The sequence below is a fragment of the Phaseolus vulgaris genome, chromosome 3 (genome assembly GCF_000499845.2).
Source record: "Phaseolus vulgaris cultivar G19833 chromosome 3, P. vulgaris v2.0, whole genome shotgun sequence".
Lineage (NCBI taxonomy): Eukaryota > Viridiplantae > Streptophyta > Magnoliopsida > Fabales > Fabaceae > Phaseolus > Phaseolus vulgaris.
In genome coordinates this window covers 32649108-32673949 of record NC_023757.2, presented here as the reverse complement: position 1 = coordinate 32673949, position 24842 = coordinate 32649108, and the positions used below count along the sequence as shown (strand labels likewise).

The 24842-nt window shown below is 31.3% G+C and overlaps 3 protein-coding genes across 4 annotated transcripts; all 3 read right to left on the bottom strand.

Annotated features, from left to right (window-relative positions):
• Positions 1-2638: 2638 nt before the first annotated feature.
• LOC137807171 (uncharacterized) lies at positions 2639-3524 on the bottom strand. The gene has a single exon (XM_068607649.1). It carries the CDS (start codon positions 3522-3524, stop codon positions 2898-2900), a length of 627 nt encoding a protein of 208 aa, XP_068463750.1. The 3' UTR covers positions 2639-2897.
• Positions 2639-7148, bottom strand: LOC137807172 (uncharacterized). Of its 2 annotated transcripts, none has more exons than XM_068607650.1 (6): positions 6955-7148; positions 6723-6878; positions 5741-5893; positions 5367-5542; positions 5045-5175; positions 2639-4533 (listed from the first exon to the last, which is right to left on the bottom strand). In XM_068607650.1, exons 2-5 carry the CDS (start codon positions 6852-6854, stop codon positions 5073-5075), a joined length of 564 nt encoding a protein of 187 aa, XP_068463751.1. In that variant the 5' UTR covers positions 6855-6878; positions 6955-7148; the 3' UTR covers positions 2639-4533; positions 5045-5072. The 2 variants fall into 2 exon arrangements, with proteins under 2 accessions (XP_068463751.1, XP_068463752.1); XM_068607651.1 differs by having other exon boundaries at positions 4218-4542; positions 6955-7128.
• Positions 7149-19498: 12350 nt separating this feature from the next.
• LOC137805563 (uncharacterized) lies at positions 19499-20462 on the bottom strand. The gene has a single exon (XM_068605508.1). The coding sequence runs from the start codon at positions 20426-20428 to the stop codon at positions 19499-19501; it is 930 nt and encodes a 309-aa protein (XP_068461609.1). The 5' UTR covers positions 20429-20462.
• Positions 20463-24842: the final 4380 nt, after the last annotated feature.

Below are 24842 nucleotides of genomic sequence, written 5' to 3'. Positions count from 1 at the left end.
TGGGTTAGGAGAACCAGTATTCCAGTTGTTGAAACATCTCCAGAAAATTTCTTGTTGATTTTGGAGTATGTTTGTTCTCAGGCTATTCCAGGATCCGACAGTTCCTGTAAGTGGGAGTCGGTAGGAACAAAGAACAGGTCAGTGACTGACGTGTTGAAACTCAGGGGAATTTTAACGAAGTCTTCAAAATAATTGAGAAGGCTAGTGGCAACTAGAGGTGGAACATTGAGTTCCGTCGAAGTACATGTACACAGTTGAAGCGGCGCAGGTGAACATTGTTCCATGACTTCAAGTGGGAGATTGTTGGGTATGAAGTCAAGACCAATTGGGTTTGGCTGACTAGACACCATGTTTAGTGAGTGAGCTTAATCATTGTACACAGTTGAAGCGCATGTGAACATTGTTTCGTGGCTTCAAGTGGGAGATTGTTGGGTATGAGTCATGGCCAATTGGGTTGGGCTGACTAGACACCATGTTTAGTGAGTGAGTTTAATCAGTGTATCCCTTCTATAATCTCTATTTAAAGAAATCATTGTACTAGTAATTTGCGTGCAACAAGACTGAATGAAAACCTAATAGTTGCCCGTGTGGATGTAGGTTGCAGTTGACAACCGAACCACGTTAAATCTTGTGTCGTTTATTTTTCTGCAATTGATTCGTGATTGTGTGTTGCTTTCGCGTGTATTTTTCTCCAGTAAGAAAGATATACAAAAGATAATACCCTTGCACAAATTGATAGAGACTCTCCTCCTGATCTACCATTGATGAAACATATTTTAGACCACTCTCAATATTTCAAAAGGCACAATCAAATGATTAAATACTTGAAGAATTTTGCATCAAGGCAATTTTTTTATCCCAAGGGATTATAAGAATTGGATCATTCTTTCTTCAGTCTAAATTACAATTTCATTAATACCTAACATAATAGATATTAGATATTGAATCAATTTTTCTCTCAAAATTGTACATAATACAAAGATATCATCAAGATCTTTTACTCAAACTTCAAAGTAGTTTAAGTCATACATGGATTTGAACATTATAACCAGACTAGAGTTAGAGGGTTATACTGTTAAAAATATATATTTGATAAACTTCTATATAATATCTATATTCATATTTTCAGGAATAACAATTTTGCTGAATTGACACAGAAATTCATATTTATGCTTTGGACATTGAAAAATAACATTCAAATTAATTGATCATATTAGATTAGATAATGTAACACATGAGAAAATGTAAGATTAGTGTGATGTCTAGTCCATATAATAATCTTGTTATTCAAATTTTTTTAGTATCATGACGTGAACTTGATTGCAGAGGGACATACCATCTCAGTGTAGTTAAATTGGTTTAATAAAAAAAAATATAGATTTTTTAAAATCTTTTAAGTAAATATGACTTTTTCTTTTTCTTTTCAAATGTACTTTTAATTTAAATTACTCTTATTTATCTTTCTTTTTTTTTCTCGGAGGATTAAAATACACTATACATTATTTATTATTTATAATTTGAATAAATTCTTTTATTCACATGTGCAATTAAATGCATAATTTTTATTTTTATTATTTAATATAAATATAGTTATATTATTTAAAATACATGCTAAATAAATCACAATTTAAATTTCTATTCCACATGTATTATAAATAATATAATTTTATATTCTAAGTAATATAACTTTATAGTCAGTAATAAAAATTAAAATTGTGTATTTAAAAATTAATGGTATGAATATATGTTTTATTATTTATGATATAAGTATATATAAAAATTAATTAATATTTTAAATAATTAATAATTAAATTGTAGATTATTAAAAGACGCTTCTATAACTAATCATCCTTAACATTGAACATTGTGGAGAAAATACTGTATTTGCTTTTCTAGTACAATATATCAAGCATTGAATATAATCAAGAAATGATATTATAAGTTATTTAAATTAATTGTACTATTACATGATATATTAAATTAACTTATTTATTTAAATTAAACTGACTTATTTATTTTTAGTTAACTGTTATAAATGATCTATAAGAGAAATTGATTGATTTATATGGATTGAACCATTTGACATCTTAATCTATAAATAATAAGTATTTATTATTTTAAATAAAATAAATAGTCAATTTAATATAATAAATATATATATTTTGTTGCTCGTATGATAAAAAAAATTAAAATTATTTTTTTAATTCTATTATTATATTAAACTGACTTGTTTATTTTTAGTTTAACCGTTATGAATTATCTATCTAGAACGGATTGATTAATTTGATATTTTAATCCATAAACCGTAAATATTTATAATTTTTTTATTTAGGTAAATAATTAGTTCAGTATAAGTATTGACATATTATATTTTTAGTATAATAAAAAAGATTACCATCTTAATTCAAAAAATTTAATTCTATTAATTTTGTTTAAATTCCGGTAACAGTTAGGTATGAGGTTTTTTTACTTATTTACCCCTGTATGTATCGCAGAATGGCTTGTTATTAGTAAATATCTAACTGTAGTATCCTTCATATATCTAAATCCTTTTAATTTGGCTTTTAAGAATAAATAGACTCATCCTTTTTTAAGTTAGACTTCAACTTCTTATTACATCTTCTGATATAAAATATGATTATTTAATCAAATTTTTAATATAACATTATATTGTATGAGAAAAACAATCCATGCTAGGCACAGGTAAATACACTAGTTCAGTAAAAAAGATTACTCCTACCTTGAATGCTCACAACATTCAAATTCAATGGCCACCCTCATAGTGACCCCAAACAACCAACACCAACACCAACAAATAAAAAAACAATAATGCAAATATCTGCACTAATAGTACAAGGTAGAAGGAAGACAGAGCAAAAGGTTGAATAACCTCAGCCTCAGGGTTCAAAATCAGTCTTCACCCACTTCCCATACTTGCTTTTCATTTTATCATCCAATTCTTTAGCTTTCATTTCTGCCATCTTGGTTGCATTAGTCATGGACTCCTCTTGCACTTCAGCAATCCTTCTACTCCTCTTCCTTGCTGAGGCCTCCCTCTCTGCGTTCAGTTCCTCATAATTCTTCACCCAACAACTTTGCACTGCACAACTCAGCACCAACACCACACACTGCAACATGCACATTGCCATCAAGGCCCCACATTCCAGCCTCAACAAAAGTTTGGCTTCTTTGGGGTCCCTTGGTGATTTCAGAAGGGACATGCTTGCTTTCTCTTTTGTGAACAAGGCCAATATACTCAGCACTTGTCCTATTAAGGAGGCTAGTAGAAGTGAAATGTGGGTGAGGAAACAGAAGTGTGTGAGCTGGGAGTAGAAGCCCACAAAAGATGAGAGAAGTGAGATGCCAGAAACCATGAGGAGAGCCAGCCCAAATGAAGTTGGGGGCATCTTGAGGAGAATTGTGGGTGCAAATGAGGATGCTGAGAGGATAAAGAGAGAGAAATTCAAACAGCTAAGGACAAGGTTTGTGAAGGAACATGTCTTTCTGAGCTTGGAGGAAGCCATTTGCTTTGACTTGTTTGAATTCTTGAGACTTGTTTGTTTGCTTTGGCTTTTGAAGAGGGTGGAGGATGATTTGAATTTATAAGGGGGTGAAAGGTACCGTTAAGGATGGGTATAACGGCTAGCATAAGGGAGGTCCCACTTTTTTTTACTGATTCTTGGGCAGTGTTATATTCCCTCCACAGGCATTCAAACCTGCCTTGAATAAGAAAACTGATGATTATGAATCATTGATGGAGCTACGTTACAAAAGTAACTGGTAGTGTAGTACAATATGAATGTGACAATAACGTACACATTATTAAAAATACCCGCTGACTCGGATTAGTATCACGGAATGTACCCCTTTCAGCATTTAACAACATAAGATTGATGGTCTCGTGATACGAATTTGATAATATGCAGATGATCTTGTAAGATCTCACTATGCCACTGATGTTAACTTCAATTTTCTTAAAAATAAGGTTCTCTTGCCACAAAGAGAAAAGGGGATTTATTTGTGTGTACTACATGTATGTAGTATAGTATTCAGCTTTTACAGGTATCCGATGGAGTATTAGATTTTTATTCCACGAGTTTTCCACTAAAATTGACAGAGAAAAGAGACTAGTACTTCTGTGCCCCTGCCCTGCCACGGGATAGTGCAATTTGGTTTATATAGCTATAGGCACTTGGCCATCTTCAACAATTGAATAATTATGCACTCAAATTTCACATTCTTATTCTCTATGGTAAAACATGGATATTTGGAGGAGCAATCAAGAAATTTTGCAAAATCTTAAATCTGGGTTCGAAAGTACTAATTACAGTCACATGTACAAATTTTTGCACTGGCAAAGCAAGTAAAAATAGTCCCTTTGAAGACATGAGTAGTTTTACTCAGTAACAGACGCTCCATAGTTTTTAAATAGGGGCCATGTCACGATTTACGAAAAACGTTCCCGGCATCATCTTGACTCCACTTTTGAGACTTGTATGCAGGTAGTGCATATTTCAAAATTGGACTTACACACTGCAGAAACTATACTCGGATCAGGAAAGCTGTCAATCTCACGTAACAACTAGTGTTGAGCTAATTATCATGAAGTATTTAATTTTGCCAACATCAAAACAACCAAGTCATTTTTCATTACAAAAATATTGTTCTGTGCAATTTTTTATTACAAAAAATAATGTTATAAAGAAAAGATTACTGCAACAGCATGATCTGCAGAGACTTGGAAAAGAGGTATAATTCTTAATAACTACATATATTTCCCTTTTTCCTCTCAACTGCAATATTTAGATTCAGTGTCCACAGCATAAAATAATTTATAAAATATGCTAAAATCCAATGCACATAAAGCATCATTGTATATATTTCTGATCTTAATCTTCATAAATTGAAAGAGTAATCGAAGTGAATAAAGAAATGCTATTTTCAACTTTCAGCATACATTTATTCCTTTATCCTGTTTGCTGATGTTATTGTCTTCAACCACTACTTGGAACTTCTTTCAAAAGGGAATGGGGTCATATCATACCTCATTAACATTATCTTCTATACCCAAATCAAGCATTATCACTGTGGGTTAAGATGGCCTCAACTCTATCTAGTGAGGCTTGTAGTCGTCCCGAGTGCATGTTGAACAATGGTTCATCAGTACCCAGAGCCCTGTTAAGGTTTGAAATTTAAATTAATCAGTCATTCATGAAACAAAACATAGTAGATAGCAAGTAACTAAATGAATAAAATAAAATGTAATACAGCTTATCCCAAAATAATTTATCAGAGTATATTTTCTAAACACTGATAGATGTATTTTAGTTTCAAAGCTATTATTCTGACAAAATTACAAAACTTGCCCAGTAATTTCAGGAAGAACATAGTCCGCCCTCCATCCAAAACGTAAGTCAAAACCAGGAAACAAGCCAACTGATGTCTTATTTCGGATTCGAGATATACCATCTCCACCCAAACAAGTGGTAAGCTTCCATTTCCAACCAGTAGCGTGCATTTGAAAATTGTGTCCTATACCAACCTGCACTGTTTATGTCAGTATGAATAATTTCAAATGAAATTTTACAAGAAGGACAAGAACTTATCATGGCATAAAAAACAATGGGGTCAACATATACAAACACAAGCACATGAACACTGTTATCTAATACTATTTTCAAACATTTTCAGTAACCATCACAATAAATTGTCATGACATGAAAAATAGACACCACCAAACCTGAAGATTAAGAAATTTGGTGATGGGAATCTTTTTTGAGAGAACACGAACATCATGATGAAGGGGTTCATAAATTATCTTCCACTTCCATTCAGGTGTTAGAGGCTTCAATACAAGCTTGGCTTGATATTCATTGACTGGGGCATTGTAGAACTGCACCCAAAAAAAAGGATCTCCTGAATAAGTAGAACTAGTCATCATAAGTAAATAATTGACTAGTACACAAAAACTCCAACATTAACCTTCTAATTGACAATTGACTTGTAGTCATCATGCCTATGCATATAGACAGTTAAACTTTATAGAGCATCGTTCCTACAAATTTTAGTGTTCTTTTTTATACTTCTTGCATGTTTGCAACAGATGGTTTTTTTAACCAAGTAGACATGATAAAAACAATAGTCAACAGATGCAGAATTAAGCAACAAAGAATAATATCTTGATAGACAGACATCTAAGTGCTCCTACAAAAAAAATACAAGGTTTAGAATCATACAAAATGTAAGAATAAATCACAATAGGTTTTCCTCCCTGTGGTTTAAAAGTGACATCCCCTAAGCTTTTCTTTATTATCCTTTGCATATAAGTATATATAACCACCTGTAGGCTTTTCAGTCTAAATTATCCTTCATGAAACATGATTAATAAAAGAACTTCACAGCATCTATCTCTCCATATTACTTATACTTATGAAAAAAAAAGGTAAAGACTAACCTTACTCCTTAAAAGTGAAAGCCTTAGTATGTTAAATAAGTCCCCAAATTGCCAAATTGAACTAATTACTCTGGTTAAAATATATCTTACTATTATCTAACATAACACCCCACAAATTTAGGAATACAAAGATGACAGTTTAGTCCGAACGAAAACATAACTTACATGAAACATATGTAAAAAAAAAATGGTAAATTATAAAAAGAGAGAACTATAAATGAATGAGTTTGACAAGAATGGATAGCCATAAAAGGGAACAGAAAAGAACCTCCATATTAAGACCAACTCGAATGCCCTGAAGTTCTTTTCGGAACTTGAAGAACAACTCGGAAGGCATCAAATTGATGTTGTATAACTCATCCCACGAAGTCGGTTCCTCCCCGTTTGGCACCGATTCCATTTTTGGACAAATTTGCAAAACTCACTTCAATGTATAAATAATATCACCCACCAATAATCAATAATAATGTTGCAATTTTGATTATCCAAAAGCAGTTTACCTCCAAAACCTGCACTGCACGGAGATGGAAGAGAAGCAATTTCACAAAGGACTCTGGAACTCCCACTGCTATTTTCTTTAAGGGTTGGTAATTGGATTTGTTTTTGTTTCTACCATTTTCACTCCCTCAGACACTCACCTAATAGCTCCCAAAAACCCTTCTGCTGCTCAATTCAATCCTTGAAATTTTATACCAAACACTTAAATTTGATAGGGTAATTATATTTTGATATCTTGTTTCACTCTACTATCTATAATAAAATATTAATATTTATAAAAATAAAATAAATAAAAAAAATTATTAGTGAAAAATATAAAAAAAATGAAAAATGTTAAAATAATTTTTAAAATTAAAAAAATTAAAAAATTAATATTTGGTGAGGTGTAGGGTGGAATAATGAGTGTCAAATAATCATTTTCCAATTTCATACATGTTAATTTATTTTTTTTAAATAGGAAAATGATTTTTCGACACCCATAAACCCCAGAATACAACTTTATGACGTGACTAAGTTGATTACGTGGCTGGGGCAATTTTGTAAAATAGCAATGCAAGGAGAAATTTTAATTTGCAAAACCGGTCTTCAAGTCTCCTGTTCGTGATATTCTTTGGAAGAGAGGATCAGTGAGAAAGAGTGAAATAAAGTGGTTGCGGTGGTGTGCGAAGTGGTTACGGTGGTGTGCGAAGAGCTTGCGACCGGAGTGTGAAGAGCTTGCGGTGGTGTGCGAGGAGCTTGTGACCGGAGTGTGAAGGACTTGTGGTCGGAGTGCGAGGACCGATGAGAAGGTAAGTGAGTTTTTTTTTTGGGTCTTTTGCCATTTTAGGATTTTGAATGGGTTGTTTGTGCTTGTGGCTTTTGTGGTTTAGGGTTTATTTAGATTTTTTTGTTACGTGAGTTGTTCTCTCTGTGTTATATTCTGTTCTCTGTTTTATTTGTTTTATTAAATAAATAATTTACCTTAGTGCAATATATCTAAGTGAACAGAAAAATTCAGCAGTATATCTAAGTGAAAAAATTTTCAGGTTTATGTTTTCTTAACATTTTGGATGAAGATGAGGTTATATTCTTTTGTGTAACTAGTTATCTTTTTGTTTCTTCCCTCATGTTTCTCATCAAGAGGTATCAAAGCAAAAGATTCATTTTAGTGAAAAAAATGGAGTGGATGAATTTTAGGTTTGCATATCTTATTAAAAAAAGGATCTTTTTGACAAAGTTTCTTCAAGATTGTAAGTGTTGTTCACATATTTTTTTTTACTCATGAAAATTGATATTTTGTACTAGGATCAATTGTATATGTGAAAAGCTATAAAATGTTTAGCAGAAATGAAAGTAAAGGATTATAGGTATGGTCTAATAAATAAGAGATTTAGGTGCGTAATTGTATGGATGGAGTGGACCATAACCCCATTTCCATAATGAAAAAGTGCGTTGGAGTGGACAAATGACAATGTGGAATGTATAAAGTGAAATGCCTGCTTGGTTTGGATACTAGTCTTTCCAATCCAACATTTCTCTATAAATAGTGTATAGGTCAAAGGTAACCACGTCACTAACCGGCCGACCAAATTATCAAATACAAAATAATGCAATAAATCAAGTAATATTTTATAATTTCGGTAATTATGTGATAATTTAAGTAATACTGTCTCATTAAAGATATGTATTAGATACGGTTCATAGATGAGTTACAATTCCTTCTATTAAAGAAAAGGTAACTTTATGAGCCTAATCTTCAAGAAATGTGTTGCTTAATTTTTTTCACAGCTTGTTGAGCCATATTTAAACTGCATTATAAGATTTTTTTTGGACACAATTCTTGTATTTAGGCTTATAAAAGTTTGAAATATCCTTAACTTATCAGTTTCATTTAATATATTTATTAATTATTGATAAAAAAAAGTAACCTTATGAGCTTGCAATCTGCTTACAATCTTCTTTAGTTTACTTGAGCATGATTACAAGAAAACTATACCAGGGCCACCGTGACAGTAAAAAAATATAGCCTGGACCAAATTAAGTTCAATTGAAAAACATTATGTGCTCTTGGCATAAACTGTTACTCATATCACCACTTATTCATCTCATTTCCACTTATTATGGAAGAAAACCCAATAACCACCACATCACCCCTGACCCACTGGAAATGCAAAAAAGACATTGGGACCATCCACCCACCTCCAATAGGTCCATAAATTCATCCCGCTTTTCCCAAATACCCAGTTAAAAAATGACACAATTTGTGCATAGGGCACAAACTTATATTGTGATCACCACTTATAGAGACAGGGATCAACACATACCATGACCAATGTGAGTAAAAACACTATAGTCTATACAAAATTAAGCTCAATTGAAAAACATTATGTGCTATGTGCCAAATATGTTACTAATATCACTACTTATTCATGCACTCATTCCCACTTATTATGGAAGAAAACCCAATAACCACCACATCACCCTTGACCAACTCGGAATGCAAAAAAAAACCTTGGGACCATCCACCCACCTCCAATAGGTCTATCAATTCATCCCGCTTTTCCCAAATACCCAGTTAAAAAATTACACAATTTGTGCATGGGGCACAAACTTATATTGTGATCACCACTTATATAGACATGGATCAACACATACCATGACCAATGTGAGTAAAAACACTATAGTCTGGATAAAATTAAGCTCAATTCAAAAACATTATGTGCTATGTGCTGAAACTATAACTCATATCACCTTTTATTCATGCACTCATCCCCACTTTTTATGGAAGAAAACCCAATAACCACCACATCACCCCTGACCAATTGGGAATGCAAAAAAAACTTGAGACCATCCATCCACCTCCAATAGGTCCATTAATTCATCATGGTTCTCCCAAATACCCACTTAAAAAATGGCATAATTCGTGCATGGGGCAGAAACGTACACTGTAATCCTCACTTATATAGACAGGGATCACCACAAACCATGACCACTTCTACAGTAAAAAAACTAAAGCCTGGTCCAAATTAAGTTAAATTAAAAAACATTATCTGCTGTGTGCAAAAAGTATTACACAAATGACCACTTATCCATGCCCTCATTTCCACTTTTTGTGTGAGATAACCCAATGACAATCAGATAACCCGTCACCAACTAGGAATGGGAAAATTACACTGCGAAATCCTAAACCCACCATCAATATGTCCACCAATCCATCCTGATTCTTACAAAATACTCGATTCAAAACATGCATAATTCGTCCACTGGGCACAAACTTATGCTTTCATCACCCCTTATTTAGACAGACATCATCAATACCACTATGACAGTACAAAATTAAGTCTGGAGCAACTAAGTTAAATCCCAAACTATTACTTAAATAGAATATCCAAACTATTTAAGTATAATAGAGAAGCAGAATATCCAAACTATTACTTAAATACAAAACATTCATATTTTTGTAAGTGTTCTATCAGTATCAGTTATTTTTATTTATCTTTTACCTTTTTATGTATTATATAAATATAACAATTCTTGATTAAATATTTTAGTTAATGTTAATTTAATTTGAATCGATGTAGTTAACACTAAGGACAATATTTTTAAAAAACAAAGTTTTGGTTGTAATGCAACCATCTTCAATAAAAGGAAAAAAAAAGAAAAGAAAAAGTAAATGATGATGAAGAAAATGAATGTGAATAAAAAAAAATATTAATAAAGGAGAACAGTGTTAATGAAAAAGATGAATTTATTTCAATATAAATAAAATAATATTTTGCATAAAAACATTAGAATGGACTTCACCAAAACTATACAGCAGCACATGCATAAATTATATAACATTTATTTACGTGTTCCAATTTAAGGTTACGTGTTATCCTTTCCTTTACCTTATCCTCGAATGGCACGCTCTAAATAATCATTTAAAACATCCACCCCACCTTGCTCAAATCAAATCATTGCGTTTACCTAATCCAACAACAAAGCTAAAATGAGAACTTGCAAAGGTAAGGACACTTGCACGTAGCGGAGATGGATGAAGAAGAAATCAAAAAGCACATGCAGAGTAAGACAAACCAAATTGAAATTAAGTACAAAAAAATATTAATCAATAATTATTTTAATGAATTACGTACAATACTCTGCTACACTCAGAACACTTCACTCTCACCACTGCCTTCTCTTTTTCTCTCACTACTTTTCTTTACTCTTCTTAAAGCTCTCCTTCTCCTTCAGTGTCCTAAAACTCTGTCTCAATCTTAAACCTCTCCCTCCTCACTACCACCGTCTTGTCTTCCTCAAAGCTCAACCGCACACAGTCTTCCTTAGAGCTCAACTGCACTGCCACTGTCTTCCCCGTCTTACTTCCCCGTTTCTCTGCAAAGAGGTTGGTGCTATTTTCTTTGGTTGTAGCCTTTTTATGCATATGTGATCGTGTACCATGCACGTACCACATGAAAACATTGATTTGGAGGCTTACATGACAGTGCATAAACTTCTTCACAGGTCCCCACTTAAAAACAAAGGGGACAACACTTAGATGAAAATACTAGAATTCAAGCTACTCTTCCACTATTGAAATGCCTAACCTCCATTGAGCTCACTGGACTGCCATCTCAACCATCACAACACAAAAAAAAAAAACACATGCAAACCTCGATTTGGAGGCTTACATGACAATGCATAAAGTTCTTCACAGGTTCCGACTTAAAAACAAAGGGGTCACCACTCATATTCACATAGCAGAATTCAAGCTACTATTACATTATTGAATTGCCTAACTTCCAATGAGCTCACTGGACTCCCATCTCAACCCTCACAATACCAAAAGAACGAGATGCAAACATTGACTTGGAGGCTTACATGACAGTGCATAAACTTCTTCATAGGTCCCCACTTAAAAACAAAGGGGTCACCACTTAGATTCACATAGCATAATTCAAGCTACTCTTGCACTATTGAATTACTTAACCTCCAATGAGCTCATTGGACTCCCATCTCAACCCTCACAACACCAAAAAAATGAGATGCAAACATTAACTTGGAGGCTTACATGACAGTGCATAAAGTTCTTCACAGGTCCCTACTTAAAAACAAAGGGATCACCACTCAGATTCACATAGCAGAATTCAAGCTACTCTTGCACTATTGAAATGCCTAATTCCAATGAGTGTACTGGACTCCCATTTCAACCCTCACAACACCAAAAAAAGAGATGCAAACATTGACTTGGAGACTTACATGACACTGCATAAAGTTCTTCACATGTCCCCGCTGAAAATCAAAGGGGTCCCCACTTAGATTCACATAGCAAAATTCAAGTTACTCTTGCACTATTGAATTGCCTAACTTCCAATGAGCTCACTGGACTCCCATCTCAATCCTCACAACACCAAAAAATGGAGAGATGCAAGCATTGACTTGGAGGCTTACATGACAGTGCGTAAAGTTCTTCAAAGGTCCCCACTTAGATTCACATACCACAATTGAAGGTACTCTTCCACTACTGAATTGCCTAACTTGCAAAGAGGTCACTAGATTGCCATCTCAACTCTCAAAACACCAAAAAAACTACATGCAAACCACATGTATTGTTATATATCATATTTTAGGCAGAAATGTGTATTGGACGACAAAAATGTTAACTTGTATATTTTCATAAATAGAGTGATATTGAGTGTTGTTTTAACTGTTGATAGGAACTGATGTACTGTAAGTGAGGACCCATGTGTAAATAAGTAGGGACCCATGACAAGGTTTATGCAAGTTCATTGTTTTCATCTTGGTTTTTGGGATTCAGAACTTGGCAATGCAGGATGTGTTTCAAGGAACGTAGTTATAAGGTATGAACATCAATTGGGTGGATAAAGGCATGTTATGGTGGTCATAGGAACCCATGTACTATAAGTGGGGACCCATGTGTTAATAAGTGGGGACCCATGACTACATTTCTGCATGGTCATTTCTTCCATCTTGCTTTTTGGGATTCAGCACTTGGCAGTGCATGATGTGTTTCAAGGGACGTAGTTGTAAGGTATGAACGTCAATTGGGTGGGTAAAGGCATGTTGTGGTGGTCATAGGAACCAATGTACTGTAAGTGGGGACCCATGTATAAATAATTGGGGACCCATGACAAGGTTTCTGCATGTTCATTTTTTTGCATGTTCATTTTTGGGATTCAGAACTTGGCAGTGCAGGATGTATTTCAAGGGACGTAGTTGTAAGGTATAAACGTCAATTGGGTGGGTAAAGACATGTTGTGGTGGTCATAGGAACCCCTGTACTGTAAGTGGGGACCCATGTGTTAATAAGTGGGGACCTTTGACAAGGTTTCTGTATGGTTATTTTTTTCATGTTCCTTTTTGGGATTCAGAACTAGGCAGTGCATGATGTGTTTCAAGGGAAGTAGTTGAAAGGTATGAACGTGAATTGAGTGGGTAAAGACATGTTGTGGTGGTCACAGGACCCCTGTACTGTAAGTGGGGACCCATGTGTAAATGAGTGGAGACCCATCACAAGGTTTTTATATCATCACAAGGTAAATGACTTCATTTATTCATTGAAAGAACAAAGTTGATAATGTCAAAGTAATCCAAACTACAAGTAAATTAAAATGATAACATTAAATTGTCAAAATAACAATTGTTTCATATTTGAACATATTACAAGTCAAGTATAATATTTGTCTTGGTGCCTCCACTTCCTATAATATTTTGGTTTGTTGATAGAGCACTACTTCAATATTTAGTTCCTGGAATAAATAAAAATGTGTTAATTTTCAAGTTAAAAAACAAGTTAGAATTCATAAATTTTTTTCTAGATAAAGATGGAAGCAATGATCAATATTATGAAGCCAAAAGAGTGTAAACATCAACAACTGTACCAAAAACAGATCAACCATTTCAACTTAAAGATAGGAAAAAAAAACAATTTTAACACAATTGCAAATTTAGGAACCAAATAGCAATTTCAACATAGTTGCAAATTTTAAAACTAAATAACTATTTCAACACGTTTACAATTTAAGAACCGAATAACAGAATAATTTAAAACTAATTTAAAAAGGTACATGATGGAATCTTCACTCTAACTGGAAGGCCTGTAACATCAATGACGAAAGGCTTTTCAGGACACCAATAACTAAATTGGGGCAACAAAAGTTTATGATATTTTCAAATATTTTTCACAAGGCATGTAGAATACAAATGAGTCAAATGTAGACCAAATTTTCAGCTAACTAAACTCTCAATAAATTAGATGAAAATAAAATAACATTTTAACCAAAAATGATTCTACTAACCTCTTCTTCATCTTTGGTCGAATCCAATATAATACAATAACTATCTGATACAGAACAACATACTGGCACCAAAGAGACAAGGATGAGAATTAATTACTATTAATAGAATTAAAATATAGAAATAAACCAAGAGACAAACTAAGTGTAAATTACTAGTAAGATGCTTTGAGGAATTCCAGTCTCTACAGGTGCATCATATACTGCACATGGAAGAAGCTATATAGTCTTTTCTTTGAAATCCAAAGTACTGAATTTGGTGTCTATAGTGAGAATTTGCATTTGTTTAATCGGGTTAGATGTGGAAGAAGTTGCCAAAGCTTCCACAGTGAGGGTGTGCACATTGAAGAGTGCATACAAAAATCTTCATCCCCTTGTGATGTGAATGTAACTACAAGAACACATGATTCTTGACATTCTTAGGAACAACTTGAGCTGGATTTGAAAGGCACTTTACTTTAGAATTGGATCAATGTTCTAAATTCAAGAACTCACCAAAACTAAGCACCAACCAAGACTCATATTGAAGTCCATGTATTGTCAAATTGAATCAAAACAAAAGGAAAGAAGAACAAGAATTAAAACTGGACATAATTTAAATGATAGCTACTGAACCAAAACAGAATTAAGAACACAATGCTGGAAACACAAAAATAAACGGTAGAAAAAGAAGTAAACTCTAGGAATCAAAACTACCGAATGGAAAATTGAAGAAAAGGGAAGAAGAACACTTATAGAATAAGATGCTTGCTGGATTTTGAGAATTGGAAGAAGCCATTCACGCCACTTGGAACCTTGAACCAAGATAAGTGATGGAGTGCCACCACTTGAAGCTCACCATAGCTCACAAGATAAGGCAAAGAAGAGGAAGACTCAAAACTCACAAATTCTCTCCAAAATTGAGTATAGTCTCTCTACTATAAAATTCCAATCTGAATTGTACAAGCTAAGCACCTTTATTTATAGCCTAGAGGTGCTGAAAAATAGGTGGGAATTTTCAAATAAAACTCATTTGAAATTCCCACAAAAAACAAGTCACATGGGAGGTGTGACCTTTTTCTACTATGACACCTCCTAAAAACTACACCTACACCCCCCTACTAAGTCACATGGACAAAGTGACTCTCTCTAATACATTCACACCTATTTATTTAATATCCACACCTCCTACAAGAGTCATTCAAATGATGCTCTTTTATTTAATGCTTGGCCTTGCCCCTCATTGTTTGGACTTGGGCTTCTTGGGCTTGGGCTTGGGCTTTGGGCTTGGGCCTCATCTTTTGCAAAGACTAATAAGAAGAACTTTAAATGCTTTGGCCCTTGTCCATTTTGTCTATTGATAACATCTTTTTGATTCTCATCACCTTGCTTCATATGTGATTCTTACTTGGTGGTATGCCAATACTGAGGATATAAAGCGACTACGCACTCCTTGATGCTCATCCATCATCTTCCAGATATCCTACAACAACAACTGATACAAATTATAACGCATTACAGAAAAACCCTAAACCACCAAAACCCTAAATCACAAACATCAAACCCTAAAAATTAAAATGCCAGAAAAAGTAAAATAAAGACACTTACCTTCTCCTCCTTTCTCGCACACGATTCGCGCACCTTATGCACAACACCGAACCCTGTCACATACCCCGCACACCACCGCTCATTCGCACTACAACGTTGTCGTCGTTCGCACTACCTCGCCGCCGTCAACGTCGCACTACCTCGCCGTCGTCACCGTCCAACTACGTGTCCGTGTCTCTGCCGTCAACGTTTCGCACACCTTTGCCACTGTTGGTATGCTTGCAGTTTGAGAAATTTCAAATCGAAAGCCTTTTGGGCTGTTGCCCTTTTCAGAATCACTTGCCATGTTGCCCTTTTCAGAACTACCAATCATGTCACATAATCACTTAGTCCATGTCACCCAGATGTAATTTGGAACAACAACTTTTAGGGGTGTCAAAATATCGGTACTCTTTTAAATATATTTTTCACTTTATATAATTCTCATGTTCACTATTTTTAAAGTTAATTATCTAAATATAAGGATAGGTAACTAGGTTTATGAAAAAATAGTTTTCTTTCACAAAGTAGTAAATTATTGTTCCATTTTTTTTATATATTTAATGTTTAATCCCAATAAAATGTATTTTTTTCTTATCAAAAGTACAATACATTTTACAAAGTATGGGTGCAAAAATAATGTGATGGAATAATAATATAAAAATTATCTCGGTAAAGAAAACACTAAAACATTATTTTAAGTATGACTTTAAAATAATAATTATAAAAATAATTTAATTTTATATAATAATTTATAATTAAATAACAGCGGTTTTACCTAATGCGTTGCACTTAAATTATAATAATTTTATGTTCTGTTATCTATAACTTTTAAATTACATGATATAACAATTATTCAAAAATCACTAAAACATATTAATCTGCATCTAGTATACGCATACAGAGATATGTATAATTTTTAAAATGTAAGACACAGGAACATGAATCTATATATTATATAATTCTGAATTATACAAATTGACAATAAAAATTTATATACACAAATATGTTTTAGTTGTCAAAAATCCAACAAATATTTTTTTAATTAGACAATACCTATCATCTAATTGAGTATACAAAGATGATACCGAGAGTCAAACTCTGCGTAATAAGTATATAACAACTCAAAGAAAAATTGATATTTAAAAAAAATAGGTTTAAAAAATATTTTCTAAAAATGTTAAAATATTAACCCTGCTAAAAGAATTTTCTGAGATGTGGTGATATATTTTGAAAATTTTGGAAACTATTTTTTTCCATTATTTTTGTTGAAATAGTAGCATTTTAGAAAAAAAATATATCAACAAAAATAAAGAAAATAAATAAATAATAATAAAAATAACAATTAATTTTACTTGTCAACTAAGAGAAGTATTTTTCAGTTATTACTAATTTATTTTTTATAAATTTGTTAAAAGAAAAATTTGTTTCGAAATAAAATCCTTATCATTTAAATTAAAGGGAACTAAATAATTATAATTTTTTTTAATTGTATACATAAATTCTTTATGTTATTTACTTAGATTGTGTGTCAGTCGGTATCGGACGAGTCATCTCACTTAGTTTTGGTGATCGATCGACCGATCAAAGACATATTTAAAGCAGTTATAATACATAGTAGTTAAGGCAATTGCAAAGACTCTTTGAAAATTAAGAACACATCTCACCAAATTTGGATAACACCTCAAGAAATTATAGAACATTCCCTAAAAATCAGCTAACATTGATATATGATAGATTCGACCCATTATAACAAAGGATCTCATGACCAAACACTATCAATAAACTCTCTACAGAAGAGTAAGGTACTCTTTGATTGAGTTCTTAATATATACTATGAATATTGAGTACTTACTTGATCGTCGGAATACCTTTTGGAGGTCAATCTCGACCAAATACCAGTAAATTAAGAAAGGAGACTTAGAGTGAAGAGCAAGAGAGTGACCGAACGACCAACACCTCGACAATTGTACAACCAGGTACTATCTAGGCTCACTTTGTCTATACAAGTAGTTTGATGTAAAGTTTATCTATTGTGGTTAACTATTCCATAAAAAATTATATCTATGTGTTGCTAATGATATTTTATTTCACTTAACTATATTTTTTTTTGTAAATTAATAGTTATATATATATATATATAAATTTAAATAGATTAAAAGTGGTGTTATTGTTTTAAATTAGATGTACTAGTTACCTTGAAATGAAATGTTTGATTTATTGACCTATATTAGGTGATTGAATTTTAAATTTATATATATATGGAATCATTAAAAATGCATAAATATTATATTTTGCAGAATCAATGTTATCAATTAACAAAATATTTATTAAAAAGTACATTTATACATGGTGAATTCACTTGTTCTTATAATTTTTTTTTCTTCTTGATTCTTACAAACTTAGTAAAATGATTGTGAAGGAAATAACAAATACTTTTCACACTCATAACATAACAAGATCTTTGAGTGGTGAAGTTGAAAGTACGACATGGTTTTGGTGGAAAAATATTATGTTTTCTCACAAAATTTTTATCTGATGACATTAAAGAGTATAGTTTAGGATTTTTTTTAATCATTAATAAAATAATTTAATAGAAAAATAGTAGTTAAAATAAAATATAATTATATTATATAATATAATATAATATTAATGAAAACATATACGTACATGTATATTTTTTATGATAATAAAATAAATATAAATGAAAAATAATTATTATAATAAAATTAATTAAAACTATAAAACAAATTATATTTATAATATCATAATTATTTTATTAATTTGTATAATGTTATAGTTATATAATAGGAATACTTATAAATTTCCACCAAAATAATTTTTTTTATAAAGATATATATATATATAATAATTATTATTATTATAAAATATTTTAATATCAATTTAAAAAATATTTATTATAATTATATAATAAAAATACTTCTAATTTTTATGGCTATTTTTTATAAAAATTATAAAAATAAAAAAGATAAAAGTGTACACACAAAAATATAAAATTTAATTTCATTATTAATGATTATAAATAAAAACGGATACAATTCCAGTTTTTTCAACATATTAGCTTTAATTAATAGAATTTATTTTGTTATCCGAGTTACAAGAGAGATTTTGTAAGATTTGAGAAATGTAATTGTAACGATTTGTATAAGGTACATTGGTCAATAAAATGTATTTAGGAGAATAATAAAATAATAAAAATAATTTTTTCACTGTGAGATTTTCTCATATCATTTCTTAAATTATTATTTTTAATTTCTCATAACATAGTTTTAATTTGTGCCAAAAACAATTCAAGAGATGTTAAATGTACTCTAATGAATGAATAAAATATATATAATAAGATAACTTATGTGATAAAAATATTTATTATTAGTATAATGATGATATTTTGACATTAAAAAAATATTTATTCGATAATTAATGTATTAATTATATTTTTAAATTTTTGAACTTAAAGTACTAATATATATACTGTTATATTGTTAAAAAGAATTATAGAATTGTTGTTTTTTATTTTTTTAGGAATGGATACTGTCATATTTTTCAAAGTCTAAAGTAATAAGCATGTGACATTTTTGTTTTCAGTTCTCACATAAATCCAAAAACATATCTCAGGAAAACTTACAAAACTGAAACAGGAAAAATTAAAATAACAATCACTGCATGATGAAAGCAACTTTGTCTAGGATCTTGTGATCGAGGTTTCTCCGGAAAAGTTGTTGATCGTCGTCAACATACTCCTTGTAGCAATTCGTTTTGGCACGAACTTTCGAGCCCACACATGCTTCCCATTGATGGTGAATTTGGCTTTGATTGCTCCTCTGAGAATCATGTCAATGGTTGAAGCAATGCGAAAAACAATTCGAGCAAAGAGTGCTTGTTCATTTGACTGCACTTCCTGCATGTACAGGGCCTCAATACAATCTCCATAAGCTATGGTGAAGAACTCTCTAACTTCCCACTCTTCCACGCGATACCCCTTTGAGAATGTCACAAACAAAGTTCTATCATCAGCAGGAACTTCAACCCTTGAATTTGATGGTCCAATTGAGCCAAACCACAAAGGGTTCTGGTTCTGGTTCTGGTTCTGATTCTGATTCTCTTTCTCTGAACTTGGTTTCATCACCACCTTTTGAGCTTCCACCACTCTATCATTGGAGTTCCTTATGATGGCTTGCTGCATAATGTCAGTGAAAGCCCTCACACACACATCTTGCATCACTTTGGCCACGCCTTGGAGTGCGCTGATGCGGTTTTCATACAGGAACTGAAGCGAGATTTCCTTGTCCACTAGACTCTGGAGAAGGGGGATCTCACTGTTCTCGAAAGAGGAAGGAGGTGCTGTGAAGCTACTGTTGTTAATGCAGTTCAGGCACAAAACCGTTTCGTCTGCAACCTCGTTGATCAAGATGTTGGGCAAGGCCAATACCCTCTTCACCACGTTGCGAAACCCCACCCTTTCCAACCACAGCCACAAGGCATGGACCTGCATGCACTCACCTGGTTCACGGAAGAGGATCATCACAAGGATCTTGTAGAGTTGTCTGTCTATTCTGTGGAACAGATTGAACTCCTCTTGGGTGACGAAGAAAGAAGAAGACTCCAAATCCATCAAAAACACTATGATATGTTCCTAAGTATCTCAAGAGTTTGAGTGTTTCAGTTCCTTAGCACTAAGGTGGTCAATCCCATATAAATACTGTGAATGTAAATTAGACCTCTTTGGTGGAACGAAACGGCACAACCATTGGACACATGGCACGTGTCGACATGCATGTTCAGTGAGAGGGTTTGAGAGTTATGACACTTAAAACTCGTTTCTATTTACTGTCATCAGTTTCAAGAAGAGTATATGAAGGTTGGCCAACTCAGATCCTCAACCATAGACAGTGAGAAGAATGTGAGGAACACAGAAACACTAACCAGAAATCAATGGAATCATAAAGAGGGTGACAGTAAGATAACTTTTTTAGTGTTAAACAATGAATTAAACTGTTAATGACACATGTGCAAGATCAGAAGAAAAAATGAGTTACAAAACGTTACAGTGGTTTCAAAGTTATGTTAGGAAGCACAGATTACATTATATATAGTTAATTAGATGAATGCATTGGTTAAGAACCTTTCATATATCACAGTTTTCAGTCCTGCAAGTCTTCTAGTCATTCATATCTAGCAAATTGATAAAGATAATATTAATTGTAAAAAAAATATCAAAGAAATAAAGGTAAGAATGGGATTATTTTTTGCAATCACAAAGTTACATTCTATGTATCTAAATACAAGACGTGGATAACTAATTCACTCTTATTAGTTGGTAATATTCAATTTATCTAAAATTATAACATTTTTCCAAGAGTAACATTAAATAATTAATTAATGTATGAAGAGATAATAACATTAATGAAGTTTCAACTTTCAAAAATAAACTCTTTAATTTTTTCATCTTCAAAAGAAATTATTTATGTTAACATTTATTATTTATGGACTAAAATGATTAAAGGGAGATTGGTAAAATATGATTAACATAAGTAACAATTAAGGTATAAAAAGGATAACAAATACAAAACAATAATTTCTTACAAACAGAAACAGGAAAAACATGATGGCACAGCAAATCACCAAATAATCCCCTAAATTATAAGGTTACATGAATTTAGTAAAGAAACAATGGAAATTAGATTTAAAAATACAAATTAAACTCTAATTATTTTAATTTAATGATAAAATGATATCAAATTTTAGTGTTAAATTAATCTAAAAATTATATTTTAATAATAAAATCAATTATTTAAAAAATATAACTTTTTCCATATTTAAGATTAAATTACATTTTTAAGGTTTTAGTTTATCATTTATTCAGTAATAAAATAGAGACATTCTCTAAACATCTCATTAAATTTACAGTTTATATATATTTTTTATTTTCTTCCTCAATAAGAAATGATATTTGAAATGGACTGGAGACACATTTGCCATTGAAAAGACTCAAAAATGAAATTGAAAAACACAACTTCAAAACCTTATTATGGTTTAGAACCAAACAATACATCCATGATCAGGTGATTTTCAGATTGAATACCACATTATGTGTTTTTGATAGAAATGAAAATACAAGGCAAGAAATATTCACATTTTTGGTAAGACACACAAAATATTTCTTCCTTAAAATAAGTGGTGAATGTATTGAACATAAGTTCAAATCTATTGAATATTATCCGAGTTTCTCAAAAACAACAATTGAACAAACTTTACTTATTTTTCTCCTGAACTTTAAAACAAGGGTGAATAATGTACATGAATAAAAAATAATAAGTAATTACGTGTAGTTGTCTAATGAATTAATTGATCACAGATAACTTATTATAACATATTTTCACATTATTACTTGTTCACTAATATATAACTCTTGCTTTACATAACCAATGGAGATAAACTATCCTTTTTTATATATATTTGTGAGGATTTCTTTTAATGCCTTAATATAAATATGTATTAAATTTACAAGTGATAATTAGATTAATATATGTTTAAATCTTTAATATATTTAATTATGTGTTTAAGGTATGGTTTGATGTTGTGATGTAAGAAAAGTAGTCAGGGGAGGTGTTGAGAATAAAATATATGGATTGGTCTTGTATAGCACTTTAACTGGAAAGAAAATAAGGTGGGAGGTTAGTTTACTTCACATAGGATACAAATACAACTTATAAACTTCACATATCAAACACTTCCCCACTACATTCCTTTTCTTTTCTTCTTCAAGTTTCTTTTTCTCCTTTTACACAATGATATATGCATGTGTCAAGAAACTTTCTTAAGCATAAAAAAGTGGGGAGTTATAACTTTAGGTAACTTTTCTCATCTTTCCTTTTAATCTATATATATATATATATATACATACGTGTTAGAGATAACTAGAGATAAGATCAATTTAAAATATATAAATGGAATAATTATTATCTTACAAAATCGATTTTGTGAGGATGAATTAAGATTAAACTCATTTTTTAATATTATATCATAATATATCATAACAAGGTTTGTTAGGTTTATTGTGTCGCTACAAACTATCCACAAATATCTAGTTTTATGTATAAGATGTCTATGCCTCGATGTGGAAGGGTATATTAGAAATCTAGCATTGACTAAAAATATGATCAATTTAAACTATATAAGCAGGGACAATCATCACCTTATAAACTCATTTTATGATTATGAGTTATGATTAAACTCATTTTTTAACATGTGATTATTAATAGAAATGGAATTTTGATGACTTCTAATTGGTTTTTGGTGATGATTAATGGTTAGATTTACAATTTGAGATTTAGGGTTTAGCAAATAAGGTCAACTTGGAGAGACGTGGGGTCGTGTTAGAATTTTTTTTGTTGCTTGTGTGGGACGAATGAGGAGACAACAAGTCATTTGTTCTTTGGTTGTAGAATTGTTTGGCTAGTTTGGAACCTTTGCTTCGAGTGGTTAAGGTCGAACTCGATTCATCTTGCTTCTATCTCACATATTCTGTAGTTTAATTTACATGAAGCACCTACTTCTGTTAATTTAATTTTGGAAGGTGTTTCGATCGCGATAGTAAGTGAGATTTTGAGGCATATGAATAAATACATCTTTAAAGGTGGAGTGATTGATCATTTTGAAATTTTCTCCATGAATCAATTAAAGGCATAATCCTATATAACCTCTAAAGTCCCTTAAACTTGTTTTTTCTTTTCTGACTGGTATCTTGATCCCTGGTTTGCATGTATATTCGATTAAATATAAGTGATTTATTTAGGTCGGTTAGATTTTTTTTGGATTTTGCGTGAGGGGTTTGTTTTAGTTAATTGTTTTGAGAGACATGAGGTTTTCGGTTTTTAGATACCTGTTTTTTAATAATTATTCTAGTAGGAAGTGAGTACAAGTCTATGGAGGAGGTGTTGTTCATTTCTGTACGATTTTGTACATGAGTTGAATCTCTCCTAAAGTAATTTTTATTTATTAATTTTTTATTGTTGATAAAAAAATAATTTGATGTGATTTAGTAAGTTTTTTTAGTACATTTTGCTTCACTATTTTTTTAATCTTTATATATCTTAGACTATTAAAAAACCTGTGGTAAGAAAATATATTATAATTTTTTTATGTTACTTTGAGTTATTATGCAAGTTAAGTGATGGTTATGTCTAAAGTTTTTGGACTTTGCATTTAGAATGAAAGGAGAATATTATTTATATATTAATTTGGTGGGTTCTTGAACTGTTCATAACGGATTAAGTTGAAAATTTTGAAGGAAAAATAGAAATTTAATGTTGTTAAACTATTTAAAAATCTATATGAATGATTGAACTAATTTTCTGTTCTTATGTGTGGATAAGAACTTGTTAAGTCATACAGAGAAGATGTGAATTATGATTATAACTTTGGATGCAATTCTCTTGTTATTAGATCCTAAATGGTATAAGTTTTATTTACTGATTTGTAAATACTATTGTTGAAAGTTGATGATACTTGCTACTAAATAGAGTTTTTTAGAATTTAAAACATAATTATAATTTTGAGTTAATTAAATGTGTCTGTGGTAAAATTATAATTAAATTTTTTTGGTTTTTTTCTAGATCTTTGTTACTTGAGTTTTTAGTTTTATTTTTAAAAATGTCTATCTTGCATAAATGATATATAGACTTAAGAACAATGTTTTATTTTTAAATCTCCTCAGTGTCTTACTCAAAAAGTCACTCATTATTCATAATTTGATAGTTGATTGTTGGAAATAACTTAAAGAAATATTACTTAAATGAGACTATTTAACTTAAAGAAATACTTCCTTATTCACTAAAATATGTTGTGTTTATTTTAATCCTAATCCTTAATATATTATATATTTTGAATACTTTATTTCATAAAATATTGACGATGATTATTTTATTTTATTTTATTTTTTATCAGTAAAGAATAAATAAAATAAAATGAGACACTTCATGGGTGTCTCAACCCTTATACAAAACTCCAAAAACAGATTTCCTAGA